The following is a 14,032-nucleotide window of genomic DNA, read 5'->3' as shown; positions in this document are numbered from 1 at the left end:
TGCTTTTGCATCCGATTATGGTGACAAATCTGCTCCTCTTCTGTTCCCAGATGGCGCCTATAAACTCCCATGTATAGAAGCCGCAGCACTGTCAGAAACTGTAAGAAGTTATCAATTACGACTCGTGGTTGCTCATGAATTCGGTTTGCGGGCCTGTGAGCTCCTTCCCCGTCTCGAATGCAACATTCAGCAGATGAAAGCTGTGATCAGTAGCTAGAAAGCAGAGGAAGAAAGCAAGGAGGCTCCATCTGTGAGTGAGCGAGTGGGGGGCGCGGTTTGGGGGGAACCCGACGCGGCACTAAGCATCTGACAACAAAGACACCAAAAAGCATGACTCAGGATTTATTATTATTACTGCTATTAGGGGTCCAGCCCGCAGGGCTCGACGAACCCACGGACATGGCTGAGGTCTCGTCAGAACCGGGACGTATCAGACATCTCGTGGTTAAAGTTTGATCCGTATCACTCTACATTTTGAGCAGGAATTCATGGAAAAACCGACAAAAATGAACTGGCAGCTGAAGAATTATGGCGTACCTCGATTCGTTTCTGAAGCGAGGCTCTTTGTGACATCATGAACAAACGTTATACTGTATGCTGTGAGTCCTGTTTCTGTCTTCTGGAGGGTCGCTTCACAAGGCGAGCAACCAAGAGAGACGACGGACCGGGGGAGCCTGTGCCGCGTTCAACGTAAACTCGGAAAACCATGCTGTGTTTCACAGAATCCTGAAAACTGTAACATGTACCCAACACGACTAAACTGGACCCTGTGTATTGCTGCCTGCAGCTATATTTATTATAATTATTATTATTATTATTATTAATAATAGTAATTATAATAATGGGTATTTTCTTGTTTTGGAGTGTGTTAGGAATTGTCCCATCTCTTCCCAGTGGTCCCGCTGTCTTACTGTAGATTTGGTCATTCAATATTTGCGAGACCAGTCACAATTGTTTTGTAGTTATTTGAGCTGACCGCGATCATGATCATTTTGTGAAGTCATCCGATTCCATGGTCATGCTTCCTTCTGAATATAAGGGGAAATGTTGCAGCAAATAGAATGTGAATTAGAGTAGGTGAATGAAATGGCTCTTAATCGCAATAAGTAGACATGCATAATTACCAGGGAAACGATTAAAATAATAAAGCGCGTTTAATCACACAAGTTGTCTAGTATCACAATATCTAAATTTGCTCGAATTTGACCTTAAAGAAAGATTTTTCTATTTAAAAAGCAGTACATTGCGCTCGGCGTGGCTCATCGGGAGATTGGGTAAGATTCCCGACGGGCCGTCGGCTGTTTGGCATGTTGACGAGGCGATTAATTTAAATATTATCACATTTACGATCATTTTATCGCTGTACTTGCTGCAGCACCGGCCACTGCCGTGACCTCTCACCCGACTCCCAGTGCCTCACATTCTCCCGCACGCACACACTGCTACTGACACGCCCCCGCGGCCCCACTGGATAAAAGGCAGCGCGGCCCGCCCCCACCAAACACTTGATGCTGATAGGGCGTGAGGGCCGCCCTCTAGATCCTGGAAGACTGAAAACTAGGGAGGAGTATGGCATTCCGGACGCCCAAAGGAGAGGGGCTGATCAGCGCTGAGAGTCGCTCGCTGTTTCGATGGCGGATTATGGACCGTCTGCAAATGACATGGCTCAATTTTTCAAGTTCAATGGATTTTTTTGTCATGTGAACGCGAACGAAGATCGAATCTACTTGTTGCAAAGCCTTTTAATTTCAAAACGAAACAGGTTTTTTTAAACAACGATTAAACAAGTTCAATCGTTTTTTTTGGTCATGGGAGCAGTCAATTTAGGTCCAATCCTTGGCCCTTTGATTGCAAAATAAAGGTTTTTGAGCTTTTACTTTCCAAATCTGAAAGCTGTGCAACATAGTATTTTATGTCCTATTATTACCCAGTCCGAGCGCTATTGAACTTGTATTTTTTACAGATTTCTACAGGTTTAGTGTCAAATCCATGTGTGCTGAAAAAGATAGAAAAGGTTTTACAACAGGTGTTCAAGGCCAAAGAGTTAAAACTGTCAATGTTGCCCTATAATGGACCATGATTTGATTATTGGGAACAGAAACCTCAGAAATGTTTATCAGAATGAATTTAAAGGCATTTTCACCATAAACAAGCCGCCGTCGCTCTATTCCTTTGTAACACAAGTGTAAGTAAAGTGGCGGAAGGGTCAAACAAGGAAAATGCGTTAATGCCGTCAGAAAAAAACTGAAAGCCGTTAAAAACGCTTTAAGACATTATTAACGCGTTATTAGCGCGTTCACTTTGACAGCCCTAATCGTTACAGTGCTATTACAAGATTATACCATGATGGAGGCTTAAAATGGGGGGGGAAGAAACCTTCAACTGCCGTGCCGCGAATTCCTGATTCCGGGGAGTAAAAACTGATTTGGGTTGATTTTCCCCAAATCCGACCTGCGATATCATGTCACGTATTAGGGAGAAATTCCCTGTTCCTTGGCTGGAAAAAATTCATCAATCATGCAAACAGCCGTTTAGAAATAATTTGGGGCAATTCGGCGGGTGATTAGTTCTCATCGTGCCAGCGTTATTGTTTCTTTTTTTTTTTTCTCTTTTCTTGTGGAGAGCGGCTCCTGCAGATTAGTTCCTGTTTTGGAGGTGAAGTGGAAGTGACTGGTGCGCTTGTTACTCCCGTGTGCAGTGGAACCCATCACCGCTCAGCCTCACAGCGCTGATTCACTCTCTCTCGGCCTCCCATCCCACCATTCACCCCCGCCATATGACTGCTCTTTTCGTTCCCGCCCGTCCCCGTTTCCGTCAAAATGATTGCCCTCATTCCTTTGGCATTCAGGAAGCCGATGTTCATGGCCTTAGCTCCAGTACGTACCTATGCATCTCTCGCCCTCTCTCAGCATGTCTTTATGTGAAAGGGGCCGGCTGCTTTGAGGGTTGATAGCAACCCGCGTGCCTATTTTAAGACCCCAGCGACATTGTGACGAGGGGCGCTCGGTGGGGACGACGAAGGTTGCTGATGTCACCGTGCGGTGTTGCCCGGCAACCGCCGCGGTGGCCGCGTTTTTTTCCCCCGCCGTGTGGCCCGGTTGAGAGGTTGCCGTGTGGGATGGAGATATTTATCTCTCTCTCTCTCTCTCTCGCTTTCTCTCTCTCCCCGTCTCACCCTCGTAAATTGGTGTGAGGTGGATAAGGGGAAGACCCCACGGAAGACTCTATCCTCCGTGTGCTGTTTGGGCAGTGGGCGGCTCTGATCTCCTCACGTCGAGAATGTGTCTGACCTTCAGCTTGGCTTTCTCACTAACAGGTTTTAAACCCACAGAGAGAGCCGACAGACTGAGGGATTCTGGGATGGACTGAAAGTGGACCTATTCACCGAGATAATATATGGTCTCTGAGGTCCCCGAAACATGTTTTTGAAGTTTTTGGCGGAAGATGCCACTCAGGTTATGCATTCCAGGCATTCTAACGCGCTTCCAATCCAGCCTGTCTGAAAACGGGCTGTTTCAGTGGGTGGAGCCACCCTCCTGAGGCCATGAGTTCTGTGAGCCAATGGCGTTTGAGCATGGCTTCCGGGCTTGGTTCTATTTAGTCCGTAACTTTCACTGATTTCACCCTGTCAGTCCACCGAAATCCGTTCCTGAACCCATCGGAGGCGAGAAATAATCAATCCAGTCGCTGTATCTTCACTCATATTAGATCCACAAGACCTTCAAGACATTTGAAAATGTAGTTCCGACTTTGGTTCCCGCGCTCCAGGCTTGTGGGAGACACAGCACCGCGAGTCTCGCGCGCAGGGATTTTTTGTGGCATGTAAACCTCGGAAAATAAACTAAAATGCATCTACAATAAAAACACGCTATTTTTTATTGGTTTTGTTTGGAGAAACGCACAGCGGATCGGATGGAGCAGGTGACCATATGAAGAAATCTGTGACGAGCTGACGTCAGCTCGTGCAGAGAGTAGAAAAAACCTTTGAAAACCGAGCGTTCAGAGCGGTCGGAAGCCTGAGCCTATGGTTCGTAGCGATTATTTTGTCATTAGTTTACCTCATTATTTGACACTTGGGCCACCTCTAATATGAACATCCATCATTTTACATTATTATCATCATTTAACATTAACGATATTGGGCGGCAGCCATGTTTAAGTAAGGATGACTAACAGTATTACAGTAGTACAGTTGTACTAGTACAATAACAACAGTCAATAAATACAGTTCTAATAAGGAGAATGGTTCTAATATAAGAGCAAGCGGAAAACTGCGGGTCTGGTTAAAAAATTATATATATATATATATATGGACGGATCAATGACCACTGCAGTTGGTCATAAATCATTTTCAATTTCCTGCGTCTCTCCAGCCCTCTGAAATATTCAGCAGATAAAAGCAGTAATCAATGGTCAAGAGAGCAAATTATGATTTTTAAATAGTTCATCTCTTCAGCGAGACAGAAATCCAACTGGGGACTTAATCATGTTGTCTTGATTGAGTCATGTAAAAGGGACCTTTTTTTTAAAGAGCTAAACCAGCAGCGTGAATTTACCTCAATATTTCCAGTACAAAAACATTCGGAAATGTTGGAGAAATGATGGAAAATCCTCCTCGTAAACACCTCTTTCTCTAAAATTTACATTTTTTTATTGAAATGTGTTTTTATTTCGGTCAGTACAAAAACAAAACAGAAAAAAAAAACCCACCTCAGGTTAATATCTACTACACTGGTCCTTCAGGAGGGAAAAAAAAAGTGTATTTTCCAGGATTCAGTTCGGTCTCCTATTTATTTTCCCGTCTGCCGCCTCTACCCGCATACGCGGACTCATACCGGTCCCTTTCAGCTTTCCCTTATTAAGACGCTCTTCAGAATGCATTTCAATCTCTTCTTAAGAGATTGGCTCCGAGCCAGTCCGTCCTTCTGCAGCTGCTAATGGGGAATCGGTGCCACCGAGCCTCATGTGGCCCGGCGCAATTATCCGCAGTCACTCAGTCCACCTCATTACGGGGCGGCGGAAAGGCGGCGGCCACACCCTACTGCTCTTTAATTGCGGCTCCTGGAGTCGAGGATCCACACTCTAGGTGTTTATTGGAGGCCGCCGCCATCGACTGTCAAGCCAGAGAAGTCCATCAGGGATTCAGACCCTTAACTTCTGCGCTGTTTGCCAAGCTGTCGAAGGCTTGGAGCAGCGTTATCCAATTTTTGGCATTGAGTGGTACGCAGCGTCGTACTGGTTCCAAGCCCGAGCGACGTTGTTTTTGAAAAGCACCTCGGGGTGGCACATTTCTTTGGCTGTTCCCAGAGTGTTGGCAACGGTTTGGACTTTGAGAGCATCCCGCAAGCGCTTGAATGTGTACACACTGCGAGTCATTAACGGTGTCGTCTCAAACCCTTTCCTGGCTTTGTGTGCCGCAAGGGTGTTATTCACGGACGCATTTTCGGCGTTTTCCTACCCCGATGCTGCAGGTCTTGTGGTTCGTTAGAAACAAGTAGGATCGAAGAAACGGCCTGATTGCACGAGGGGTCCAAACCGGAATTCCCGGTTCCCAGCTGCACGCCTATGCCGGACGTCCGAGAAGACCGGCACCGCACCCGTCCACGACTTATTGAGAGAAGGGGGTGTCCGGCCGTGTCCCAGACAGAGACTGATACGGTGGAGACTCGTCACCATTTTTAGATGAGAAGCGTGATGGACAGAGGGAAACTGAAAGAAGGAAAAAAGGGCTTTGTTTACACAGATGTTCCCTCCCCTCCAATCACCCATACAAAGGTATAGAGTCCCCCCCCTCCTCGAGACCCCTCGTCTCCACGCTGAGTGGAACCTCGCAGCGCCCGTCTGCCCATTCATCACACTCCAGCCGCCTCTCACCGGGCTGAGCCCGGCTCTCCAATGAGCGCCGCCAAGATTGATTTGTTTGCGAGAGCGGGGAGGAGAGACAGAAAGATAGGAAGAGAGAGAGAGAGAGAGACAGGTAATGGATCCCACTGAGCGAGTGCGGCGTGTTAGACTCATTTTTGTGTTCAGACGGTCCTGGTGTTTCTGCCTGTTTTGCCTCTCTCCTGCTGTTTGGACCGTGTCTGTTTTCCGCCGTCCTATTTTAGACGGGGATCTTAGCAGAGCGTAGGTTTTTGTAGAGGACCCGCCGACTCTCTCAGGCGGGAATATAAATGTATATTACTTACCTTCAGAATTGGCTCAGCGACATCAGTCTCCAAAGCGATCCGTCCGCTATTCACGCGCTATGTGTTTGTTACCACAGGGAGTGAAATTTGCGCGGCCACTGGTTCCTGTTTGGGAGGGGTCCCAAAACAACATGGTGGGGGTAAAGTTTAATGGACTCTGTGATGCCCATATGCAGTACGTTCGAAACAGGGATGGGTCCCAAAGAGTTCAGGGTGAAACAAAACATAGAAGATGGGTTTACTGTTTTGCAATCTAGGCTTTAATTAAAATGTTGGTTCACATCCTTTTTTAGGTGTTTACAGCACAACCTCGCCAAACACTTTGTGATTGAGAAACGTACCACTCTGCTGCAGCTTCTCACTCAGCTTCTTTGCAGTTCAGTGGGGCACAACGTTAAGCCTTAAAATCAACATTAAATCGCGTTGTATATGTTACACCAAAAAAAGAAAATGGTTGCAAATGGTGCATTTCATCGGGCTTTTCAGGGTTTCATTGACTCTTTTGCACGTCTCCATATCTGCTCTCTTGGTAACGTGAGCTTGAGTAGGAGACTAGAAACAGGGAGTCGCACAGCTTCCTACCGACAACCTACCTTAATTGCTGAATGACCCGAGTTGATCCAAAGCATCTGCAATAAAAAGCTGGGTTTGAACGGCGGCACCATCGGTGTCGCACTTCGCCGTATTTGGCACGGCCCTCGCCAACTGGCATCTTCCAGAGAGCTTTCAAAGCACCGTCCTGTGGACGACGAGAATCTAGGCCGGCAGCTTTTAAGAGCCGTTTAGCCTTTGGTCTGGGATATGACGGTCATAAATGGCTGGCAGTGTACAGCTGTCATAAACCTAATCGTCTGTCAGTGACCTAAGCAGGGCGAGTCAAGGCGACGATTGGTCAATGAATGATCTATCACCACTCACAAGTTGTCCTGGTCTGCGGAAATGCTGCCAAAGTTTTGAGAACATTTATTTTGCGTTGCCGGGCATCTGCTTGGGGGCTGAGGCTGGTGGGTGGCAAGCGGTGGGCTTTGAACCCGGCAGGAAGGGCCTGATCCTGCGGTCGGTGATGAACGACCGGGGGCGTAGCTTTACTTTAGGGGTCACCGAGTAGGGGGTGACTTCTCAGCGCCGTCTTCCTCTTGATTTGACAGCTCAATCCCCACCCTCGTTGCTACATCTCCATCTCTTTGAAGACCCGGCCAGTTGTAGTTCCGGGCGCCGGGCCTCTGCGTTCTATATCTGCACGGTTTATTCGCGGCGGAGGGGAAAGATGTGATGGAGGCAGCGAAGGGCCTTGTCGAGTCGCAGCTGTCAGGTTTTACAAAAATTGGGACTGGTTCTCTTGGAAGAGCCTTCGCTCTCGGGGTTCCCGCAAGATCTGTTGACACCCGGAGCCAAAGAAACTAGGGCTGCGGCTGTGCGGGTTTGGATGTAGGCTCCTTGATGTGATCTTTCCCCCGACAGTCTGGTTACATCTGGTTACATCTGTTCCTTTGTGGTCGCGATCAGACCGGCTTGGCTTTGTGTCGAGAGAGAGAGAGAGAGAGAGAGAGAGAGAGAGAGAGAGAGAGAGAGAGAGAGAGAGAGAGAGAGAGAGAGAGAGAGAGAGAGAGAGAGAGAGAGAGAGAGAGAGAGAGAGAGAGAGAGAGAGAGAGAGAGAGAGAAGAGAGAGAGAGAGAGAGAGAGAGAGAGAGAGAGAGAGAGAGAGAGAGAGAGAGAGAGAGAGAGAGAGACCCCCCCACAGGAGCTGTCATGGTTCGTGCAATGTAGGTTAATGTTGCTCACGGCAGCAGCTTCACCTAGTTTCCCGCAGCGGGGCCCTTTTTGGACGAGATGGTGCGGCTTGGCGTGCGGAGTGTAGATGGAGGGGAATGGAGGGCGGAGAGATGAGAAGAGGGAAGCACCTCTTAAATGTGATTACGAGATGGCTTCAATGCCAAGACGCTGCCGTTGATCGTCGGCAGGACGAGCCGCGTCCTCTCGCGAAGCTCGAGCGTTACCTCGTGTCAACCAAACTCTTCTTCTCCCTCTTCTCCTAGAGACCGGCTCGGCCATGACTTCCTCGTGCATCGGTCTAGGGAACTCGCTCACGCCCCCCGCAGGACAGGCTGGGAAGCCCGTGCCCGGCTACGATGGTAAAACACAGATCTCGCCTCGTCCCAAACGTCTCAAGTCATACTGGTTTTTTCTAACAAGGTTTTTCTTGCTTCAGCCACTGGCCATGCTCTTCACTCCTGTGTCCCTCGATGTGAATTGTTTTATTGCTCATTTGGAAATACATTTGTAAAGGGGAATTCCACCCAAATTTGTGGAACTGAAATTGCCATTTTAATTCTTAAAACGGGTGGTATTCCCCTTTTAAAATGACCATTTTAATACTGTTAATAGGTGGTATTCTCTCAGAGTTTTATTGTGCTGGAGCTTTTACACTTGCATTAGTTATTTCTAATTATAAGTAGTTATTGCAAGACTAATATTGATATTTACTTAAGTTCCTTTACATACTTTAGACCTATCCAGGAGTTCAAAAAGATTAATATTTGTAGTTTTTCCGTATGCTCTGTGTATATTTTAGTCAAAGTGATTGACGACGACATGCGGGATGTGCTGCCGCAGACTCTGGGGAACATCGTGGTGAGGTGAGCTGCTCCCTGGTAGCAGCTCAGTGGCTTTTTATTGTTTCATTCGGTCGCGTTATCTACAATCCTTCTCCCGAATTCCACTAAACCTGCTCTCTGCAAGAGGCTGTAAACTGTTAAACCCGGAGCGTGGATTATGGATGAAATCCACTCACGAGCTGCATACGAGGATAAGCATCAGTGGCATTCCAAACACACCAGGACGGACTGGAACCTCAGTTCTGTTGAATATTAAAGAAAGGGCCGTTCTTATTTACACAGGGCCATGGATGGATAGAGAGATAAATAAGAAGGAAAACAACAGGAAACCTCTATCAATATATAGCAATTACAGGAAAGAGGACACATTACTATAAACAATAAAAAGCTCACATCAAAACAAGAGGCAATAATAATGAAATAGAAATAGAAAAAATGGATGGAAATATACAAAAAATGGGAATATGCATTTAAAAAGAAGTAAACAAAAATCTGCAATAAAAATTAACCTACAAATTAACAATAAAAATAAATCTGCAAATGAACAATAAAAATACACAATAAAGACAGGAAACAACAATAGAACATTTTGCATATTTGCATACAATTACAAGTGTTATTACAAATATAATATACGTCTTCTTTGGACTAACATCCTAAATGTGACCAGTTTTCTGTAAGATAGTTGGGATCACCGGTGTCAACATCAACCCGGGGACCCCGGCCACCCAACACCCCTAGGTCCCTGCGGGGTCCCAGTGAGGGGTCAGGGGGATTGGGATTCTCCAGTCTAGACTCTTTGCTGGGGTGTAACAGTATCCCTGCACGACAGAGACACATCTCTATTGATTCAAGTTAGACTGACAACCATATCCCCTCCACACACCCCCAAAAAACTATTCCCGGAGATGTATCTAGATTCTATGTAGATATAGCCAATAATAATAGTCTTGTATATAGTACAAATAAATATAATAAATATATTAAAATTGGCAATATGCAATAAACATAAAAATAACCTAAAAGAAAATAGGAAAAATGGCAATATACAACAAAGCTACAAAATTGGCTGGAAAAAATGGCAATATATATGAGTATATAAGCATACATATATAAAAAGATGTCTTAACATATAATGTGTGTACCAGGGTCTAAAAACAAAATAGTTATAACAATATGATATGTACGGTATTGCATGATGATTTATTGATGATATTTCATTGTACTGCCCTGCCATTTAAAGTAGGGCTGTCAAAGTGAAGGCATTAATAACATGTGAATACAATAACCTTTTAATGCTTAAAAAACAAAGTCATTCATGCATTTTTGTCCACCTGTAAACGGAAATTTGAATATCGCAATTAATCGTGATTAATTACACGATTCACTATTTTAATCGTTCAACAGCCCTCATTTATAGCAATGCCATTGTATTTACCTCATCACTATATTAAGGCCGAATTTTCCCTCATTTGTTATACTTATTTTAATATTTGGAAATATATCTTGATTCTGTTTGTTTTGTTTTCCATTTCACTTTATTGAGTCACTTTATGTGGATTTTCTGCTATTTTATCTCCACTGCTGAGAACTGGTATGGAGACTCAGCGCTTCATTGCCGACATAAACTTGCTGTGACATTATGCATTGACGAATGAAACTTTTTCAAACTCTGGACTTTGTGCAGACTTCCCCTTCCGCCGGGTGCAGCCTTGTCTCTGTGGCAGAACAATGAGTTGTTCAAGGAGCTCTACTTCACCAAGTTCCCTGTAAGTTAGCCCCAGGACCTGAATGCCTGATCTAACTGCGAGTCATTCCATGCAGACAGGCGCCACATCTAATTTTCCTGTGTAATAACTGATTTAATAATGAAAAGATAGAACGTGTGTGTGCTGTTAGAGGTGGCCATCTAGTGGTAGAAGGGTGCGTTACACAAATATGCCAGGATGTTGCTGTTCTAATGATTATTAACATTTTTTATTTTTTTATTTTACTGTGCCAAATCAGATGACAAATTTGTCAGATAAAAAATAATGGCACACAATATAATTTAATAAGAATAGTGTGTTTTTTAGTTTTTTTCCATTTTTCGTACATATTTTCGGTCTATGAACATTTCCAAATGTTCTATTTTTCTTCTCGTTATTTCATAACCATTGCAGAAAAGCGGCACATTTCAGATCTTCGCTGCTAGATTGAATGAGGTCTCTGCCGAAATGTCCCTCCAGGGTTACTACGACACCATGGACGCCGGTTTCCTGGACCAGGAAGGGTTCCTCTACATCATGTCCCGCTCGGATGACGTCATCAACGTGGCGGGACACAGGCTTTCCGCAGGGGCGCTGGAGGAGGTACGACGAGGCTGGAGTCCTGATTCAACATAATCGTTTTCTATTGCCTTTTTTAAATCAAACTCTCTTCCCGTGGCAGTCTGTGCTGCAGCACCCCTGGGTGGTGGACTGTGCGGTGGTGGGTCTGGAGGACGCTCTGAAGGGACACGTCCCCCTGGCGCTCTGCGTGCTCAGGAACGGTGCGGGGCCCTCGACACAATACCTGATACCTCAACCCCTAGACAGTATTTTAACGTGTGTGTGTGTGTGTGTGTGTGCGTGTGCGTGTGCGTGTGCGCGTCAGACGTGGAGAAGGCGGAGCAGCGGATGGTGGAGGAGGTGGTGCAGCTGGTGAGGGAGAGCGTCGGGCCGGTGGCGGCGTTCAGGAAGGTGCTGTTCGTCCGAGCGCTGCCCAAGACCCGCTCCGGGAAGATCCCCCGCTCAACCCTGGCCAACCTGGTCAACGGCAAGGCCTACAAGGTGGTTTGGAATTTGTATTTTTAAATGTAGCTCGAGTAACGGGGGGTAGTCGGGGGGTGGTATTAATAAATCGCAAATGGCGAATGTGCTTTGACTTACAACTTACAATCAGAATTTCATCCCCTGGTTTGAGATTTAGAAAAATCGTCCCAAAAAAATTGTCAATTTCAGGGCAGCTGATTGGGATCCCATTTTTATATATATATTAAAAAAACACCCTTATATATTTTTTTATTTGTGCCTCAGAGAGCGACTAAAAGTACTTATCTACCACAGAATCCTCTCTTCGCGTACCTTGCGCTGATTCCAACCGCTAGGTGGCGCTAAGTCTGAGTCTGTAAGATTTGATCACATAAAGAGACGTTGATATTTTGACCAGGATTGAATGATGTGTTTCATGAGAGAACAGCTCAGAAGACATGTTCTGCTGCACTGTACCTCTTTAAATCTGCACTCAGATCTTTATTTATTAATACAATAACATCGTTCAACCACTTAGCATGTAGTGATAATTTATAGTTATATAAACATAATATATATTACCCCTTATACCCCATAATCATTTACTCTGTGCATTATATCGGATTTGGTATATTCTGTAAATTATTTTATATATTTGACTATTTCTTTTTTCTGTATTTTCGGGCAATTTATGTATATTTGGCAATTTTTCTATATACTTTTTGCTAGGCTATTTTTTATTCTTCAGTTTTTTCTAAAGCGCGTCGTTTCCACAGCTTTTTTCAGTGTTTTTGTCCTGCTTCTGTTGAGCATTTTCACTGCTGTCAAATATAGGCCTCATGAAGCTCTTATGAATGTATAACAGCAAATCTGACGAATGAAATGTTTCTTATTTCCGCAGATCACTCCGACCATTGAGGACCCAGAGGTGTTCAAGGACATAGAGCAGCAGGTGCACAGGGCCATGAGGCCCCAACCACAATAACCTCTGACCTCCTGCGTGAGGGGACGGAGGAAGACGACAGGGTGTCGGTCGCTACAGTGCCTGGCAGATTTGGAAACTCCTCGTCTTTAACTCTCCGTGTGGCATAGAGCTGCGATAAGAGCGTGTTTTTTGGGACTATGCAAAACAGGAAGTGGATTTATTTCCATTCCTTTCCGTCCAGTCCGTAGAGAGAAGAAGGCTCTACATTGTGAGAAATTCTCGGGCAGCTCCAGACATATTTCCAGACCATGGTATGAAACTTAAAAACCTTAACCTTAGCCTTAGAGACCCATTAATTGGTCTTTAAATCTGTAGCGGGTAGTGAAGACTAATAATATACATTTATATGTGATTTTAATTACGAAGGGAGTTGAAAAAGCCAATTGTAAGGTTCACTGTCGCGCTTTGTACATTCACGGATTTCTGTGGAATGCAGGTTTTCAAACCGTCGCCAAACAATAAAGACCCCCCCAGATATTCACCGTTCACTGACAGGTTTATTTTTTTTTTGTTGTTGTTTTTATTGACAATGAAAATTAGTTTTGCTCACCACTCACTTAGTTTTGACCAAAAGTACAATTAATAAATAAAACAAACAAAAAAAAAAAAAGGGCACAAAATAAAAAAAGAAAGATCCATCGTTCGTGCAAGTAGTGGATGTAGGAAGAAAGGGAGGAAAAAAGAAGCCTTTTGTGCTGTCAGTCTAAGTAACTGGAGAGACAGACGGTGCTGTACAGCGGGTTGCCCCGGAAACTCCCACGAACAAACGGACGAACAAACAGAAGACCTGAACGCGTACACCAACGTAATTCACAGCAAGCAACAGGTTTGAACGTCAGCGGGTCGCCTCACTGCCACGTGTCCATGTAAACTCCACGCACAACACCAGCTAAAGCGCTCCGTCTTTTAAGTTATTTCCGGGAGAAAAAGGCCTGCTTGGCATGAGTGAAATGTTCCAGTGGTGAAGCCCAAAAAAAACAACGTATTTTTTTATATATTTTTTTCACGCGTCTGCGCCCTTGGCCAGAGCTGTGAGGCGGTCGTATCAAAAAAGTGCTTCTCGGGGGTGGGCCACCGCCACCGTGTCCCGGAATGCATTGTTTCATTTCATTTTTAAATCATACTAGAGGGGGAGGGGGGAGCGAGAGATCTGAGAGTTGGATGGGGATGCTGGAAAATGCAATGGGGTCGGTTCACCGGCGGGGGGAGCGGGGGCGGGGCTTTCACAGCACGTTCACACAACATCCAGAGTGTCACGGGTTTGTCAGCAGCAGCACAAAAAAAACAAAAAAAACAAAAAAAACAAAAAAAGTTAACGTTTAAAGTAGGGGTGTCACAATTTCAAACTTCGAAATCACAAGCGGGTTCACGATTTCCCTGCATTTCTGTGGCTAATGTTGTCCCACATGGTCCCCATATCAGGGACCATAAACAAATGCGGTGTGCGCTGGGCGGTGCGGGCCCCTCTACGGA

The 14,032-nt window shown here is 45.3% G+C and overlaps 1 protein-coding gene across 2 annotated transcripts in view; it reads left to right on the top strand.

The window, feature by feature from the left end:
* The window catches only part of acss3 (acyl-CoA synthetase short chain family member 3), a 36,105-nt gene extending 23,080 nt beyond the window's left edge, over positions 1-13,025 (top strand). For both annotated transcript variants that reach the window (XM_080022510.1, XM_080022509.1), the window contains exons 10-16: positions 8,225-8,320; positions 8,761-8,824; positions 10,491-10,572; positions 11,032-11,154; positions 11,234-11,333; positions 11,438-11,613; positions 12,476-13,025. In XM_080022510.1, the coding sequence (XP_079878636.1) occupies positions 8,225-8,320; positions 8,761-8,824; positions 10,491-10,572; positions 11,032-11,154; positions 11,234-11,333; positions 11,438-11,613; positions 12,476-12,559 (725 nt within the window). In that variant the 3' untranslated portion in view covers positions 12,560-13,025. The remainder of the gene's footprint in view (positions 1-8,224; positions 8,321-8,760; positions 8,825-10,490; positions 10,573-11,031; positions 11,155-11,233; positions 11,334-11,437; positions 11,614-12,475) is intronic.
* Positions 13,026-14,032: the final 1,007 nt, after the last annotated feature.

The sequence above is a fragment of the Zeus faber genome (genome assembly GCF_960531495.2).
Source record: "Zeus faber genome assembly, chromosome: 21".
NCBI classification, from domain to species: domain Eukaryota; kingdom Metazoa; phylum Chordata; class Actinopteri; order Zeiformes; family Zeidae; genus Zeus; species Zeus faber.
The sequence above is the reverse complement of the archived record's forward strand: the minus strand, read 5'-3'. Positions and strand labels throughout refer to the sequence as shown.